Genomic DNA, 20,223 nt, shown 5'->3' on the forward strand with positions numbered 1-20,223 from the left:
TTATAAAACTTGGGTAAAATGATTACCTCATCAAAAAGATTTGCAGAAATTATGAGTCAACCATGCCAGATCAAGGTCAAGGTCACAACTAAGGGTCGAAGGTTTCAGCCTTCCATTTTGTGTCCACTCTGTATCTCCTAAACCCCTTAAAGGATTTTCATCAAACTTGGGTCAAATGATCACCTCATCAAGAACTCATGAGTCAGCCATGTCAACTCAAGGTCAAGGTCACAACTGAAGGTCAAAGGTTTCAGCTCTGTATCTCCTAAACCCCTTCAAGGATTTTCATGAAACTTGGGTCAAATGATCACCTCATCAAGACGTTGTGCATAATTCATGAGTCAGCCATGTCAGTTCAAGGTCATGGTCACAGCTAAAATCAAAGGTTTACCCTTTCACTATCCATAGAAGTGGCGGGGGATTTAGCTGTCCTTCAGACTGCCTTGTAGACTCAATTTTGCCTGCTGGCAGCAAGTGATTCTGCCTTTGCGACCAGTGCAGACCAAGATCAGCCTGCATATCCATTGTTCGCCTTTTGGTCAACAAATTTTCAGTGAACACCACTTTGAATAAAAAATGGTACTGCCCATATTGAATGACGGACCAGTCCATTTTAGAACTTTAGCAGGGTAAGGTTAGACTCAATTTTGCCCGACTGCATTCCATGCTTCCCAAGGACCTTCACAGATTTTCTTCACTGGAACCCCCTGAATTGTTCAAAAGCTACAGCTGACACATGGTGTTTCTGAGTACCCAACAAACTAATGTACAATAATTACCGTAACTAAATACAGACCCAGTATAGCTTTAAAATCCTTTAATTTAGAAATACATGATGATGTACAATTACAATGCTCAAATGAAATGGGATCATAAAATTTAACATTCATGTCAACAAACTTATCAAAACATGACAAAATATTTTATTATTAACAAGACGGTTGGACAAACAGCCATAGAAAAAAGGGTCTACACACTTATGGAAAGAGAACCCTGTGATAATCATATGTTCATGATAATGCGTAATGTTACATGTCTATAGCACAATGTTGATTCATTTATTCAATAGTCTTCATTTTACACTAGCAGTCTGAATCAAAATGATGTTTCAACAAAGATTTTCAATTGTGTTTTTGAATACATGTAAATCTTTGCAAAAAAGATTTCAATTTGTGCAGCTGAAATATGTCAAACTTTGCACTTTAGTAGCTAACACATGTCCATCTTTGCAACAAAGATTTCAACTTGTGTATTTTAACACATGTCAATCTTTGCAACAAAGATTTCAACTTGTGTATCTCAACACATGTCCATCTTTGCAACAAAGGTTTCAACTTGTGTATCTCAAAACATGTCCATCTTTGCAACAAAGGTTTCAACTTGTGTATCTCAACACATGTCCATCTTTGCAACAAAGGTTTCAACTTGTGTATCTCAACACATGTCCATCTTTGCAACAAAGGTTTCAACTTGTGTATCTCAACACATGTCCATCTTTGCAACAAAGGTTTCAACTTGTGTATCTCAACACATGCCCATCTTTGCAAGAAAGGTTTCAACTTGTGTATCTCAACACATGCCCATCTTTGCAACAAAGATTTCAACTTGTGTATCTCAACACATGCCCATCTTTGCAACAAAGATTTCAACTTGTGTATCTCAACACATGCCCATCTTTGCAAGAAAGGTTTCAACTTGTGTATCTCAACACATGCCCATCTTTGCAAGAAAGATTTCAACTTGTGTATCTCAACACATGCCCATCTTTGCAACAAAGGTTTCAACTTGTGTATCTCAACACATGCCCATCTTTGCAAGAAAGATTTCAACTTGTGTATCTCAACACATGTTCATCTTTGCAACAAACATCATTTAAACAAGAATATACATGCTAACTCAACAAATATTCATCACACCCCTAGTATCCTAGTATAAAATTATTTCAATCAATACAGTATGATAAAATCTAATCTTTATTCTTTAATAGGTTTCCTATTTTAATCTAACATTAATCAAACACACCTTTCGCGTAAAATTCAGTTGAACACATATTTGAGATACTCTGTTGACAGACAACAATAATACAGTAAAAAGCATTTATATAAAGCAACAAGTTCTCAAACAACAACAACAACAAGCTGCCTGCAGTCAACTGTAAGGTCAATTTTTTGTTTGCCAGTTGATTCTAGTCAACAAGAAATAAACATACACTTTAGCAGACTTTTATAGTAAACGTGTACCTAGTATTCAATTTACACTAGTTACCTTACTAATAATCTTGATTTGAAATTTGGCAGCTGTGTACATATTACAATTTTAACATCTCTGCAATGTTGAAGCAGAATTGCAGAATGAACACAAAAATAGTTATGTTTTAGGTCATAATTTTTCGTTTCTGACTCTGATGGCTGAAAAATATGGGTCCTGAAGTTGTAAAACCATATGATACTGATAATGAGGTCTAAACATGATTAACTTAGATGTCTCCAAAATCATATCCAACTAGAGCTGCTTTTGAGAAAAGCGCATGTCTCCCACAACTGCCTATCATCTGAACAGTAGTATACTGTATGAGTCAACCATGCACTAAGACCCAATCTACCTTATCAGACTTCCAGTGCTTTGATTATCAAAAACAAGTTTCAAGGGCCATAATTCCGAAGTGCCTGGGCAGATTTGGCTAAACACATTTTGTTCAAGTTTGGTGAAAATCGGATGAGAAATGTTCGGACAAGATTTGTGACAGACACACATACAGGAGTAAAGCAGTGGTGGGATATATAACTAGCACTTGAATCAGTGCTGTAGTATATAATACTACAAAAGGGGAAAACAAACAATAAGTGTTTTTAATGCAGTTCTGCCCTGAATAATTATAGACCAGTTAATATGTCATATGGCAGGGGCATGTGTTAGATATTTACTCTGTACTGGGGTATGTGTTAAGAGTTTTACACTGTATTTAAGAAAGTGTCTGAAGTATCGATATTATAGAATTAGAATTTTCACATATCTCTGACTCACTTGTTTCAAAAGCACTTGTAACTCCTGCCATTCAAAACAAGTACCAGTAGCAAGCCCATCTGACTATTTTTTAATTTTTTTTTTCAAACTGTTTATTACTACCTAAAGGTTGCATACGCATAGACATACTGAATCCTCATCTTGTCTAATAATAATAATGCAGTCCAGTAGCCTCGTATTCAGGAAATTCAGCACTATAAAATCTACACATAAAACTGTATTCTGAGAGTCCAGCACTACAAAATCATAATTTTAGATATCAATATGAAAAACTTAACTGTGAAGGTATTGTTGACTAAGCTCAAGAATAAAATTGCTTTCCTTCCCTCAATTTGAATCGAGTAACTGTGAAGTTTGTTTTACATCAAACACATGTCAAAATGGTCCTAGTGATTGCCTGTCAACCAATCACAGTTGTTTTTGGATATTTCTGGAGACCTATATTACACTTTGTTACAATTTTCCTATTTAATATTTTGATTACTAAAGTTTCATGTAGAATATGCATAATTTGTACAATTTTTTCTTACTTAACAAGTTTGAAATTAAACACAAAACACTATCAATTACTAAACAATGATACTCTCCTTAACACATTTTATGACCTCTATTGCACCTAAATTTGCAAGCTATAAAAATGCACACCTAAAAGAATAAATCTATTATTAACCAAGTATAAGTTTTTGTAATATTCTGCATCAAAGCTAATTTTAAGAAAATCCTATATTTATTCCTGTATGTATGGAAAAAGTAAGTTTACAACTTGAAACACAAGTTTAAATAACCTCCCAATAAATTATAATAGAAACTTCCATTTTATGGTGATGTATCTTTTATACTTGCTAGTACTCAAATGCAGATGAAACCCGATACCTCAAACTCCCTTTTAAACTTTCAGCTATCTCAAAGACATTTTAAGTCCTGTCCCAAAAACACTTGCACAAAATATCATTTTAAGTCTAATTTTAGTTATCTCGAAAAAAACCAAAAAAACTCTTGATCCCTTGGAATTTGAGATATCGAGTTTCAGCGGTATATTTTATTCCTCTATGATTCCACACTTTTACCAATAAAGCTTTTAAATGACATAGCTGCCTTTTTACCTTCTGAATTCTACTGTCCTCAAGCATACACTTTTAAATAAGAGAGCTTTCAAAAACTTCTTTCTTTTCTAAACCTCTGTAGACCTTACTATTAAACACAATAAATCTATGTAACATATATATCAAACAGCAATATATTTCAGTAACCGGGTAGAGTTATACACATTCTTCATACACACAGACAAACCTTCATAAAATCAACAATTTACAAGGAATTTGATTCTGCCAGTCCATCATACATAGAGAGGTCAAGGGTCAATTGACTTGAAAAGAGCCAACTTAGCCACTCAGCAAAGGAGGTCACTTAAAAAGTTTTGTGATGAAATATTATTCTATACTGACTAATATGTAACAGACTGCAAATATTTCCACAAAATTAAAAATTAATTCTGAAAACCTGAACAATGAATTTAAATGTGAATAACTAAATAATAAATGAAATATCGAACGATAGCTGATATACTGTATCTAACTTGAATAAAATTGTAAATGTGACCTGCAGAATGACACATGTATTTCAAAAGTAATACATGCTATGTAATGATTATGTGTATTTGAGAATGCAACAGTTTTATGAAAGTGTACGTATATTTTCTATTTCCGTATGAGTAAATGTCAAATATGAAATATATATGCATAACTAATGAAACAACACTATAAAGTCAAAATCAGGGTTCCTGCCAAAATCTATCCTTATTAAAACATCCAATTAATCTGTCAAGACCTATCAAAAAATATACTGTAAAAGTTTTCTTTAGAATATAATTGAGCCGTGCCATGGGAAAACCAACATAGTGGCTTTGCGACCAGCATGGATCCAGACCAGCCTGCGCATCCGTGCAGTCTGGTCAGGATCCATGCTGTTTGCTAACAGTTTCTCTAATAGCAATAGGCTTTGAAAGCGCGGTAGCGCAGGCTGGTCTGGATCCATGCTGGCTGCAAACCCACTATGTTGGTTTTCTCATGGCACGGCTCATATCATTTTTAGCAACAACTTCTTAATCTTGTGGCCATGACAGTGTCTTTTCATGAATCTGCTCATCAATACAAAAATGCTAAAAATGATACGAGCCGCGCCATGAGAAAACCAACATAGTGGGTTTGCAACCAGCATGGATCCAGACCAGCCTGCGCATCCGTGCAGTCTGGTCAGGATCCATGCTGTTCGTTAACAGTTTCTCTAATAGCAATAGACTTTGAAAGCGAACAGCATGGATCCTGACCAGACTGTGCGGATGCGCAGGCTGGTCTGGATCCATGCTGGTTGCAAACCCACTATGTTGGTTTTCTCATGGCGCGGCTCGTATCATTTTTAGCAACAACTTCTTGATCTTGTGGCCATGACAGTGTCTTTTCATGAATCTGCTTATCAATACATGCAAAAAACATTAAAAGTGACCTTTATTTCATATCTATTATCTGGCACTGTCTCTTTAAATCAGCCAGTGAAAACATGGTTTTCATGCTCGATTATTTTGATATTAATTGATGAAACTTGTCTTCCAGTATTAAACTGTCTTTTCTTAAATGCTTTCCACTGAAAAATACAACTGAAAGCCTGAAAGCATGCTGCTTAAGACATTCGATGCATGTCGCACATGACATAATAGCCTGGCTAGAATCCTGAAAGATATTACATGACGTTTTGATTGTTATTTTACAGAATGAAATACTACCAGTATTTGTATTCTGAATCGCAACCCTTGGTACAAACACCTTTTCTAAAGATATTATGCCCAACATTATTTTTTTAAGCTGAAATGTATGTACAGAAATGGCAGCTTCAGAATGGAAAAAATATCTACAAAGTTTGTTGATTTTATGAAGGGTCTACAATTCACCTTGAATCACAATGGAATGATAATGGTTGAAAAACAGGTAGCCCTCTTAACAAAGCACTTTCATGCTAGATTCAAACATCTAAAAAATCAACAAATACAACATAAACATTTTAAAAGAATTCCTTCTTCAATTAAGCCTATGGCCATGTATCAAACTACATGTACAACTTAAAAAGAAAAATATTTATTTCTTTTAAAAAGTTAAAAGAGCAACAATGCAGAATATCTGTATAAAAGTTTGAACCACTACAGTAAAATTACATCAATGGCTCATGTGGCACATTACAGAAAAATAATTCATGTTATCATGTATGAAGAATACTAGGACTGGGACGATAACGCAGTTAATTGGATCCAATTCAATTACTATGTGAAACCAGTTTCAATTTTGAAAAAACGCTAATTGCTCTCAAACAATAAACATCCAACAATCCCAATAAAATGTATAGTACTGCATGCATACATTACATCCTTGACAGCAACGTGCCTGAATGTGTTTATCGATCGATGAACAGGTAGAATTGCATTTCCCTTGCTATTTTCGATCTAAATGATGTCACGAATCGTACTTTGCCTGTCGTGACATATTTAAAACAAGAGCTGTCGGAGGACAGCAACGCTCGACTATTTAACAGCCTTGTCGCTTGAATGAATAAGAAAGTCGAAAAAGGGGCATAATTTAGTAAAAAAGTAAAATAGGGTTATGGAACCTGCATAGTGCTTATCAGCTAATGACAGTGAACTAGTGTGTGAAGTTTCAATCCTTTCCCATTAGTGGATACTGAGATACCAGCTTACATACAAAAACTTAACCAAAAATTTCTATGTTGAAAAAGGGGCATAATTTTGTAAAAAAGCAAAATAAAGTTATTGGACCTGCTTTGGGCATGTCAGATCATGACAGTGAACAAGTGTGTGAAGTTTCAATCCATTCCCATTAGTGAGTACTGAGATACCAGCTTACATACAAAACCTTAACCAAAAAATTCTAAGTCGAAAAAGGGGCATAATTTTGTAAAAAAGCAAAATAGAGTTATGGAACCTGTGCAATGTAAGTCACTTTATCACAGTAAATAAGTGTGTGAAGTTTCAATCCATTCCCACAAGTGGTTACTGAGATACCAGCTTACATACAAAACCTTAACCAAAAATTTCTAAGTCGAAAAAGGGGCATAATTTTGTAAAAAAGCAAAACAGAGTTATGGAACCTGTGCAATGTAAGTCAGTTTATCACAGTGAATAAGTGTGTGAAGTTTCAATTCATTCCCACAATTGGTTGCTGAGATACCAGCTTACATACAAAAACTTAACCAAATCGGGACGCGGATGCTGACGCGGACGCCGACGCATGGGCGAGTCCAATAGCTCTACTATTCTATGAATAGTCGAGCTAATAAAATACACCAAAATATGACTTGTTTATTATCACACTGCTTGCAAATGATAAAGTCCATAAGGCCCTAATGAAGTCAGCTGCCGGAAGTACCTTGATATGGTCATCAGGAAAGAAAACAGCATTTTCAATATGGCGTCCGATTAACCAGTTCGATTCGATTTCATACAAACGATTAACGATTAAGTAATCGTCCCAGCCCTAATATTTACTTGCTTTCTGAAATTCCATCATGTTTCACTGAAACTTCTGCAAGCGCCATCTTTGCCATGTAAAAATAGCCCCAAACACATTACAATATAGCATGCCTTGATCAGCAACTTGTTTGTTATTCAGGTCACAACAAGTAACAACTACAGATATTCTAAAAAAGTAAAGTAACATGACAGATATTTTTGATACAGACAAATAATGTGACTAGAAGATCACTTGATATCAACTTGACAGTCAGGGTTGGTCAGAATGTAACAAAGCAATAGAAAAACTTCATCAAAACAAAATACAGTAGAGCTTTGTTCGCTCAAACTCGGATAATTAGAACACCATCCTTCACTCGAACTCATCGTCACGTACAAGAAAAATCTCTGTATTACCTAAATTGTTGAAAATGCCGATATCTCAAATAAATTTTGCTGGTCCCTAGGAGTTTAAACGAACTAAGTTCGACAGTATATCTACAATATTACATGCACTGTAAATACCTATAAAAACTCAAAATTACCAAATAAAACTAGCACAAACTAAGGTTTTTTCAAAGTAAACAATTACTGTTTGCTCTTAGATTAACATCATTCATATATAAATCTCATCTTCCACCTGCTGTTTGATTCATTAGCTCCAAAACTGCATTTCAGAATATTTTTTCCGTACATTGTAAGAAACCACATTCATGTTATACACAATTTCAGTCTCTAAACTGGTCTTATGAACATTTTTACTTTTTAGACAAAACAGTCCACCCTTTAAGTTTTGTGCAAAAAAAATTCTTTTTTTTTTTTGTAAAATTCACAATGTAACGACGTTGAAAAAAGGCTAAAAGGGTTTTAATCTAATTTTGTAAAAACACACTTTATCCTCCCATGAACTTGAAAAGTACATAAAACATTCGAAGAACAAAAACATAAAAAGCATCTGGCAGATAAATTAAAAGATAAAATGCCATTAACAAATTTATAAAGATATAAAAATATGCTTTTCATACTGATATTTTCTTTCTAAAACTATAACAAAGTGATAGCATATGCAAATTATCACAACTGTGTTCTAAGTCAAGCAAGCAAAATTAATACAAAATTTGTTAACGAAACAGATTCATTGTGTAGAAGACAACTCCACTTGTAACAAACATACAAAATGTTCTTGTGTTATTTTTTTTTTTCAAAAATAATTTTATTTTCGTGATGGCAGTTTTAAGTACATCAGCTCTGGTCAAAAGTCTTCAACGGTATATTAAAATGAATGCCATTTTACATGATCAAATACTATAAGTATAATCATAAAAATTACTATCACAAAAAATTTGTAAATTTACATATCAATAAAAAAGCACTTAATTCATACATATATATATATATATTAAAAAAATTATTTATATATTTTTTCCAACGAATATTTAAAATTACTTGTATTATACATGAGAAACAAGACGAATGCCAAGCAATAAAGAGACATATAGACACCAATAGAGACATTTCTCGTATTTGCTGCTCAAAGAACCTCATTTTTTATTTTTTAATTAAACTCAAGAACCGGCATATTCCCAAAATAATATACCATTTATAAGTTAAGATTGAAAAAAAATTCTTGTACTTTGAAAGCTAAAATAGGATCCCTCATGGACAAACTGATAGCTAAAGTAACAAATAATACGATATGTACATTCTAAATATTGCTTCTATCTACGTTCCAGGTTTCACGGAAAAATCTCTTGTACAAGGAATACACCATTTGTGACTGACAAGGCAAACAGATGGATGAATGAACAGATAAACGTAGAAAATAAAATAACGTTCATGTTCCTACATTTTCTTCTAGCTATTTATCAAATTTCATGAAAAATAGTACTTGTGAATTTTTGACAGAATTCACTTTTTTGTCATAATTTTAGAGAATATGTTGTCATAGCAACAAAATAAAAAGATGTTCATATTCCCAATATTGCTGTCCATCCATGGATCAAGTTTCATGAAAAAATATTGTGTATTTTTTAAGTTATCTTAAGATCTAACTCTGCCACTTTCTGTCATGTTGTTTTATTATTTGTTGCCATAGCTACCACATTTTTGTCCACAACTTTAATGAAAGAACATGCATATTCTGCATACTGACAATTTTCCATGAACCAAGTTTCATAAACAAATATCTTATACTTTTTAAGTTATCGTAAGATCCCACATTGTGCAAAGGACTAAAGGACAGACAGACTTGGGTCAAACTGTAAGTCCCCTGCTATGAAACACCAGTGGGGAACTAAAGATGTATAACATTAGACTGTATATCATTTGTCACCTGTTCCCAAATCAGTTGTTTGTATATGGACATGTACTGTGATACCTTTCATATTTGGAAAAAAAAATTGACAAAACCTCAAAATTTGTAGCAGAAACATTAAGTATAATCTTACTGGAGTTTTGAAAAGTAGCCTGTTACAGAAAAAAAGCAACCACTTAAAAGGTGTTAAATATCCAAGATTTTGAAGCATTAATAAAAGAAAGGTTGCTTTTTTCTAATAACAAACCTTTCTCCAGAATTAAACAATGTTGTTTCCCCTAACCCCTAAAGACTGTATGTATTTCAGATGGACGTACCTTTTAAAGCATTAACACAAGACAAACTCCATTTCTAATTAGCTTATGTAAAATGAATTTAATGAACCCCGTATGTACAAAATGTAAGAACTGAATAGCTGTAATGTAAAGTGTGGCAATGAAATCAAGTCTGGAGGACAAAACAAAATTGAGCATTAAACAATAACATTATACATAAACAATGAACCTAAGTAACATACTATAAACTTGTACAGCTTCTGTTGTTACATATGACACTTAACCTTCACCCTGCTAATTTTCTATAATGGACTAATCCATCATTCAATTTGGACAGTACCATTTATTATCTGAAGGGGTGTTCACTGAAAATTAACTGACCGAATAGCGAACAGTGTAGACCATGATCAGCCTGCAAGGATGTGCGGGTTGATCTTGGTCTGCACTGGTCACAAAGGCTAAAACATTTGCCACCAGCAGGCTAAAGGTTAAATGAAAATTCAGAATAATGAAATGGCAACCATAAATGATTAGTCATATATAAAACATGTGCAGATCCTTTCTAACACGACTTCCTTCAAGACCAGGTCTCAAAGTTATAAAGCTAAATTTGAACACCAGTCAGAGAACTTTAGCATCTGACTGGTTGCGTTTGAGACCACAATCTTAATACAGACTAATGAGAAGATTGCTTTCAAGACCAGTCTCCAAAACTAAGTTTTATGACCTAGAAACAACAATGCTATTAGAAAAACTTGAAAACAGGTATTGTTTTTTTTTTAATTTTCCAAAGTACCGTACCTAAAACAAGAGTGGAAAACTGTCATAGTATACACCCATCACAGAAAACTTCTTTTACTAATGAAAGACTACTTATTAAGCAAACTAGCTGTCAATTTTCTAAATTTCAATTAATTAAAGGGCCGTAACTCCCAAGAGACTTATATGGATCCTCAAGCTGATAGAATTTGGTCAAAATATTATGCCGATAAACACTGTGACCACATTTGGCAAACATTGATTAAGAACTGTACGAGTTAGAGAACAGACACTGGCAATTCTTACAAATTGAAGGGCAATAACTCCAGAGAGATGAGAAGATCTAACTGGTTATTGAACCTGACCAGGATATTTGGCCCATAAACACTGTGACCAAGTTTGGTCAACATTAAATAAGAACTGCTCGAGTTAGAAAGTGGACAACTTTTTTGGATGTCGCTTACCAGCTGCCTACTGCAGGTGTTCCCAAAATATGCGCTATGTATAACAGGTGTACAAAAACAGAGCCAAAAATTGCCATATCAAATCATTTCAAGTTTGCAGGTTTATATAAATATGTACAGATCAGAATATAAACTTTACTGATTTGAGCCACAAGTTTTTTTTTCCAGTTCAATACTTTTTTTTTATAAAATAAGTGATTCTATTATGCAAAACTAGTAAAAAAAATCACTTCTTGCAATTAAGAGGATACATGCAATAATATTTCATCTACTTGTCTCAGTTCTGGTCAATTACTTTCACTTGAAGTAGGTAACATGGTTAAAGACATAAGAAACAAAATCTTATCCTTTCATATACTTGTCCTTAAATCCATCAAGACTGAAACCGAGAACAAGTGCACTACACTGTACTCTGATGGCACTACAAACACAATTTCATGCCTTTGCTAGTACTTCCTGAAAGTCTAGAATTTAAAGGTAGGTATTTTATTTAAAGCTGCAATGGAACACATCCTTATCAATAAAATAACAATAATTTTACACATCTCACTTAGACAACACATCATAGACTACTGTAAACATTGCTATCCAGGAGAACAAGCAGTAAACCTAGCATTAACATTTTAAGAACAAACACATCAGGCTCATACCTCTGAGTGGTATTTTCTGTTATGCTCATATATTTGGAAGGCATTTTCAGTTGCTTAAACGTTGTGTCATCTTGACTGTCTGATGATATATCTGCCTGCTTATACATTTTTGTTGTACATTCTGTATGTGTATATATTTGGGAGGTATCTTCAGTTGCTTAAACATTGTGTAGTATTGCCTGTCTGATGTTATTTTCTGCCTGCTTATACATTTGTGTGTTAATTTCTTCCTGTACCTACATTTGTGTTCATTTTTTTCTGCTGATACAATAGTGTGCCGTTTTCTATGTGTTCATATATTTGTGTGGTGTTTTCTGCCTGCTCATACAGTTGTGTGTTGTTTCTATGTATTCATACATTTGTGTGGTGTTTTCTGTCTGCTCATACATTTGTGTGTTAATTTCTTTGTGCACCTACATTTGTGTGTTGATTTCTTTCTGCTGATACGTTTGTGTGTTGTTTTCTATGTGTTCATACATTTGTGTGGTGTTTTCTGTCTGCTCATACATTTGTGTGTTAATTTCTTCCTGCACCTACATTTGTGTGTTGATTTCTTTCTGCCGATACATTTGTGTGTTGTTTTCTATGTGTTCATACATTTGTGTGGTGTTTTCTGTCTGCTCATACATTTGTGTGTTAATTTCTTCCTGCACCTACATTTGTGTGTTGATTTCTTTCTGCTGATATATGTGTGTGTTGTTTTCTATGTGTTCATACATTTGTGTGGTGTTTTCTGTCTGCTCATACATTTGTGTGTTAATTTCTTCCTGCACCTACATTTGTGTGTTGATTTCTTTCTGCCAATACATTTGTGTGTTGTTGTCTGTGTTCATACATTTTTGTGGTGTTTTCTGTCTGCTCATATACTTGTGCGACATTTTCTTCTGCTCATACATTAATTTGTGTGTTAATTCATTTCTGCTAATAAATTTTGGTGTTAATTTCTTTCTTTCTGCTCATATATTTAAGGGATGTTTTCTATCTGCTGATATATTTGTGTCGGGATTTGCGTCTGCTCATACATGTATTTGGTGTTTTATGCTGCTTATACATTTGTATGGTGTTTCTTGTTAACTTTTGTCCAAATTTGTATGAAAAAAGCACTGTATTTCATCTATAATAATCTATGAATCTGTGAAAACATTTTGAAGTTCCCTTTTTTGATACCAACATAATTTGTTTTTTGTGTTGTGTTCTCAAGTCATATCAACACAATTTAGGTCATAATGCAATTTTTTTATTGTAAATGTCTCGCTTTTCGGTATATTAAATGGAATGTGAAAATGGTCATAACATGTTATTAGAATTTCTTCAAGTTTACTTGTCTGATGCCTGGTGATGAGATACCGGGAACCGATTCAATAGTGCCTAGTCATTAAGCTTAAATTAAATGCATTACTAACAAATTTCTGTAACAAGATTGGAGCCCCTGCATATATACACCATACCAGAACCAGACTGAACTTTGCAGACAAAATCAGAACCAGACAAAAACCAGCTTATCTAATTAGAATCACACTTCGGAACTATCAAATTATATAAACAGCTGACTTAATGTGACTCATACCACCAGTTAAACCAGTCAAATAAATTTCAGCTAAATCAGGAACCAGACAAAAACTTTACACTACATAAACTAAAACAAGACTAAAGCTTGCTGATTAAATCAGAAACAGACTATAACCTGCAAATTTCTTCAGAACCAGTCCTTAATCTGCATTTTCTTTAAGAACCAGTCAAAAAATCATTGGACTAAATCGGAACCAGACGCAACTGCAGACAATATTTGAACAAGACTACACAGACCTAGACATACCGTATAGCGGGTTATTTCTACGTGGGCAATATTTCTGCGTTCTCTCAGTAGAATCGCAAAAATATTTCCAGCAGAATATTCATCCAGCAAAAATTTAAAACGCAAAAAAATCTGCATTTTTTCATCAACGTTGTTTCACGATATGTTACCCGAGGTAATCCGAAGTTCATAATGGCATGGTCTAATTATTTGAAATTACCGTCGTCATCTAACAATTACCGATAATGGTATAATTAGGTGTGATGGTCAATCAAAGTCCTAACTATTAATCCCTCAGAAAACGTTTCTTCTTTTTTTTTTTTTGTTTGATTTTTTTTGTGAATGTAATAAACTGAGTGAATTTCACTTGAGTTGTTCTTATTAACATCTCCAGAACTATACAATAACAGTGTTCCAAATAATGTTGAAGGGATGAAATTTTCTTTCTTACACACCAGGTTTGCTTAAACATGTAAAAATTTAACGCGACGTCATTTCAGCTCGGGATGGACGCCATATTTCTCACTGATAAAAAATGTAAACAAAAAAATCAGAGTGGGATTAGCATTGCAAGGGCATAACATGACATTCTACACAATGAATACCTTAGAACAGATATCTAAGATGCGTTTCTGCGGTCTCTCAGTATAATCGCAAAAATATTTCCAGCAGAATATTCATCCAGCAAAAATTTAAAACGCAAAAAAATCTGCATTTTTTCATCAACGTTGTTTCACGATATGTTACAAATGGTAATCCGAAATTCACAATGGCATGGTCTAATTATCTGAAATTACCGTCGTCATCTAACAATTACCGATAATGGTATAATTAGGTGTGATGGTCAATCAAAGTCCTAACTGTTAATCCCTCAGAAAACGTTTCTTCTGTTTTTTTTGTTTGTTTGATTTTTTTTGTGAATGTAATAAACTGAGTGAATTTCACTTGAGTTGTTCTTATTAACATCTTCCGAACTATACCTTAGTAACCTTTATGCCGATATACCGCAGTTTGCAGTTGTTGGACTTATATTTGTCCAATTCACGTGTTATTATATTCTACAATGTATTCATTAAAAGAAAAGCTACTTAACAGCAGTTATCAGTAATTTAGTTTATTGTTTTCATACGCTATCATTCTCTAGACGTCCGATCATGCGGGGAACTACCTCCTCCTTGGTATCGAAAACGCAGAAATTTCGCTTCCTTTTATGTGAAAACGCAGAAATTAAACACGCAGAAATTTCTTTCATAATTTTTGGGACCAAAACGCAGAATATTTTGACCGCAGAAATATCCCGCTATACGGTAATAATGTCATGTATATCAACAACACTACGAAATTTGGTCGTAACAAAGGAAATAGTGAGAAAGAGTTTGGCTGTGTAGGGTAACATAATGCGCAACTGTGGCGAGATTACATAATGCTAATTCTACCAAGAGCGAAACCTAGTATTTCAGAGACCATTCATTTGTTAATTTCATGCAGTGTAGAATTTATCCCGCATTTGGCTTTTCTGCAAGTAACAAAGACGTTGGTTGTCATGGTACGTCACAAAATAATCATTACTTAGTCTAGTATATTTACCATTCATATTCAATCCTGAGGTTATGTTCTACATTACCCAAATACAAATTCTGAACAATACCACTTTCAATCTGGTCAACAAAGTGTCCCTTTTACACAATCAAAACATTATTTGTCCCTTACCCACATAACACAAAATTGTTGACGAAATAAACATGTTTCTCATGTCTGTCCTGGTCCACTGACTAGTATGGCACCCCCCCGAGGAATTCCTCTCCTTTGTTCAATCTGCCATTTAATCTGTCACGGTGGTTTTTTTATGCACACAGAATATGCTAAACAAGCAGGGTATTACTAAATCAGGTGTAAAATGCCTCTACTGCCTAGTGATAACTGCCTACACAATCCATTCTTTTCAATCATTCCATTGAAAATGTTTCTTTTTTCAAAATTAGGAAGAAAAAAAACTGTTGTCCAAGATTTTCTTCCACTTTCCTATAACTGATCCAGTCTGAAAGAGTTTTCAGTATCAGCGTCTGTCACCATATTTGGATCTGTCAGCATCTGTAAACCGTCCAGATCCAGGGGAACTAATCCATCTTTTAAAGCTTCATCTGAAACTCCACTGAACAAATCAGAATCGAAAGATCCATCTCCCATGCCTACAATGTAAGAAATTTTACACTAGGGTAATTATGTAACCATATAGTCCTTGAGAGTAAACAATAAAATCTAAGCAGTCTTAATGATTTACCCATGCTCAGAGTATGGCACTGTCTGTTTACTACAACAGGTTAATTTTAACAGTAGACTTATCTTGGATTTTGTGTTCCACTTGGGTGGATTTTGCCAGGCCTGAAACTTATTTTGTGGTTTAGTTTTCAATAAGAATCCAGTCCTGTTTGTTAAAGCAGGACTTTCAAGCAGGAACCTGCTGGCTACTTAAAGAGCATACAGTACTTTATTCATGTACACAACAGATGATAGGAAACATGTTTTTGGAGCTATTTTCTTAAACTGTTTACCTTATGGAGTTATCTTGAGTTATAAAAGATTGTTAACTTTCGACACGGTCTACTTTGTTACGTAGTAAGGCAAGTTTACAATATATGCAGACCCGGAGCGTACCCAATAATAGCTAACCTTTGGTCATGGTCGGAGAGTCCAGTAAACTTATTTGTAAGATATGCAAACCAGTGCTTACATAAATAAGCTGGGTAGCAAAAATAGCATCTCCAAAAATTTGGCTGCGAGTTCATTTGCGTCATCAATGTCCCGTTCAAAATTATTTTGGCGATCATTTAGGAATATGGTGTGCTAAAACATATAAAAATGTGCAGCAATGAAAACCCAGGATGGGTACTTGGTAAAACCAATGACACTCCACAGCCCAGCTGAATGGCTGCCTCTTATATACTGTGAAATCATTAATATTCGTGAGGGACTAATTTTCATGGATTTCATGGTTGAGTCAATCCCTGAAATTTAATCCCAATGAACAAGTAAAATTCTCATTCATTTTATGTTCAAAGGTTGAAATCCAGGAATTCGTATCCCCATGAAATTTTGACCAAAACCACGAAATTTCATGCCCACGAAATTAAATGTTTTTATAGTATATTCAAACCTATATAATTAAACCTGCACTACCTAAGTGCATGCAGGCATCTCGATAGAATTAACTTTCTGGAAGGCTGTATGCCGACTTCCTAAAATCAAAGCCCTGGAAATCTAGGGAGGCTTGTACCGAATGAAGTGCAAGTTATTCGCTGCCAATAGGTACAACCATCCAGCCACGAAAGCCCATTCTATATAACAAAAGAAAATGTAATTAAAACTGCACTTACTGCACAGACCTGATAAAATAATATCTGGTATTTTATTGTTTGCAATTGAGCTAGTTAATGTGTTATTGACTATGGGTGACTGAGAGCTGATATTATTGTCCATGTAGTACTGCTGCTGCTGCTGTTGCTGTGGCTGCTGCTGCTGCTGTTGTTGTTGTTGCTGCTGCTGCTGCTGATGGTTGTAATCAGGGTTCATTACTTGACTATTAGCCTGGGAGTATGGCAAAGAGGTTGACACTGAGCTATTGAGGCCAACACCCGACTTGTTTACATCATTACAAACTGAACTTGCTTGATGCTGGAAGAAAAAAGTTTTGTTTTTTAAGAAGAATACATTTTAATTTTGTTGGATTAAGAATGGGTTCCAACTAGAATATAAACGATTAATGGGTTGGCCAGTTAACTGTCTGAGCATTCAATAATCAGTTGGTAAAATTAATAACCACTTAATGATAAGTGACCCAGTATTGCAGTGGCAAAACAGAAGTCCCCTACCAAACAATTTTACTTGACCTTCAATAAAGACCCTGACCTTTGACTGCCAACCATGGGTCATGTGCACGGCTCATAGTCTATTCATGGGGAATATTTCTGTGTAGTACTAAAAAACGTTTGTGTGTAGCACTAAGATAATCCATCAATGCAAATAAAAGTCCAACAAGAGGGACATAATGACCCTGGATTGCTCACCTGAGTAATATGAGCCACATGTTTCAATTGGCAAACTGTTGCTAATATATAAAGAAAGTAGGTCAGTAGGTCACATTCATGATCACTGAAAGTCAGTTTTAAAATATGTGTGCTTAACTGTACATGTCATCCAATTTCACGGTTGTATCTTAAACAAGAGGGCCATGATGGCCCTATATCACTCACCTGAGTGAAAGAGGACATATGCAAGACTTAATCAGATCTGTGTTATTGCTAATAATAAGTGTGCTCAGTGATAATCCAGAGGGTGACTGTTCATAACCAACAGGATATCATTTCTACGGCAAGCAAAATTTTAAACGATAATTTTTGAAGTATTTTTTCCTATATAACTCATATAACAAGTGACCCCTGGGGCAGGGCCTCTTTTCACACCAGGGACATAATTTGAACAATCTTGTTAGAGATCCACTAGGCAATGCTACATACCAAATATCAAAGGCCTAGGCCTTGAACTTTCAGACAAGAATTTTTTTTAAAAAATTCCTATATAAGTCTATGTAAAACTTGGGTCCCCTAGGGCAGGGCCTCTTTTCACCCCAGGGGCATAATTTGAACAATCTTGTTAGAGGACCACAAGGAAATGCTACGTACCAAATATCAAAGGCCTAGGTCTTGTGATTTCAGACAAGAAGATTTTTAAAGTTTTTTCCTATATAAGTCTATGTAAAACTTGGGACACCCTGGGTGGGGCCTCCTTTCAACTCAGGGGCATAATTAGAATAATCTTGGTAGAGGACCACTAGGCAACGCAACATACCAAATATCAAAAGCCTAGGCCGTGCAGTTTCAGACAAGAAGATTTTTAAAAAATTTTCCTATATAAGACTATGTAAAACTTGGGACCCCTGGTGATCCTTTTTAAGTACAATATGCTTCTTTGAGGTATGGTTAATAATGTCACAAAATCATACCTAAATCTAGATCTGTGTCCACAGGACACTGGTGCCCCCACTTACTAACACCATATTGACATATGTTAGTTACATTCAATGCAAGACTAAGTATACTTTCAGCATGGGGGTGATGGTTGGTTGGTGGGTAAGGATATCTCAAACAAGAGTGCCAGAATGTCACAATAGCAAATTTCTTTACGCCTTGCGGTTTTGGACAAGAAGATTTTTAAAGTTTTTCCTTTCGGTTGCCGTGGCAATAAGAGTTCTGCATGGAATTCAATTCTTTGAATAATTTTGAAAGGGGACCACTCAAGGATCATTCCTGTTAAGTTTGGTGTAATTCTGCCCAGTGGTTTCAAGAAGATTTTTTTAGAAATTGTTGACAAATGGACAACTTACGACGGATGCAGCACGACGGACATTGAGCGGTCACAAAAGCTCACCATGAGGCTTTGGCTCAGGTGAGCTAGAAACTTGCATCTGCTTCCAAAACGAAACCAATTAGGCTCTCTGCCTCGGAGGTAAAACTGATTACCGGTGTCAATGTAAACTTATACTTTCATTTTCAGTTTACCTTGAAACTGACCAAAAAAGTTTTCCCCCCAGGATTTTGGGCTTAAATCTGAGGTGTACATTATACACGGGTGCGCACTATACTCTGGTATCTATGGTACTTACCATGTTAAAATGTTCAAATTGCTGTTGTAGAGCGTTAGTCTGTTGCTGCTGTAGATGGTAGGGGTCCATCTCGAACACAGAATTATTCCATGATGTGGGTGGGAGACCAGGAGATTGTGACGGTGAATACGAAGGTTGACTATGCGGGGATGTAGGTGACTGACAACCACTCTCAGATATGTTATTTCTATACTGAGTCAATGATGGCTGAAATATACAATATAAATACATCCAGTTGTGATGAAACTCCATTTCTGGTAAACTTTCGTATTGCAAAACTTTTAATACAACCAAATAACTCCAATTCTATTTAACACATTTTCTTTTGAAATTTTAATATCAGCAGGTACAACATTTACAAAGGATACATCTAAACAGGTTCAGTATTACTTGCTTTTATACCATCTGTTGATGTAAATTGCCCAAAACTGGGTTTAGTAATAGTAAATGTTGGATTAAACGTATATTTGTTTGGTCTTTTTGCTGATTAAAAGTAAATTTTTCTTCAATGAACAAACTGCTAATAAATCCAGACTTGGTCAACAATTTAAAATTGATTGGTCGAAATTTCTTCAATCTTCAAGGGTTCTCATTACAATCTATATAAAACAAAGATTGGTTACGAAAATAAAATCACTGTATAAGCAGTTATTTGTTCTGGGTGTCAACTATGAACTATCATAAAGCTTGTACAAAATTCATGCATACACCAACATGCTAATGTATGATCATCTGTGCATAAAACCTTTGTAGCTGTAACTCCTCTGTAT

At 34.7% G+C, this 20,223-nt stretch overlaps 1 protein-coding gene across 3 annotated transcripts in view; it reads right to left on the reverse strand.

Annotated features, from left to right (window-relative positions):
* Positions 1–802: 802 nt before the first annotated feature.
* LOC123566467 (CREB-regulated transcription coactivator 1-like) overlaps positions 803–20,223 on the reverse strand; it is a 45,185-nt gene continuing 25,764 nt past the window's right edge. For 2 of the 3 annotated variants that reach the window (XM_045360602.2, XM_045360600.2), the window contains 3 exons: positions 19,454–19,660; positions 17,169–17,466; positions 803–15,983 (listed from right to left, as the gene is read on the reverse strand). In XM_045360602.2, the coding sequence (XP_045216537.2) occupies positions 15,817–15,983; positions 17,169–17,466; positions 19,454–19,660 (672 nt within the window). In that variant the 3' untranslated portion in view covers positions 803–15,816. The remainder of the gene's footprint in view (positions 15,984–17,168; positions 17,467–19,453; positions 19,661–20,223) is intronic. The other variant, XM_045360601.2, reaches the window with a different exon arrangement.

This window comes from Mercenaria mercenaria, chromosome 8, assembly GCF_021730395.1.
Source record: "Mercenaria mercenaria strain notata chromosome 8, MADL_Memer_1, whole genome shotgun sequence".
NCBI lineage: Eukaryota > Metazoa > Mollusca > Bivalvia > Venerida > Veneridae > Mercenaria > Mercenaria mercenaria.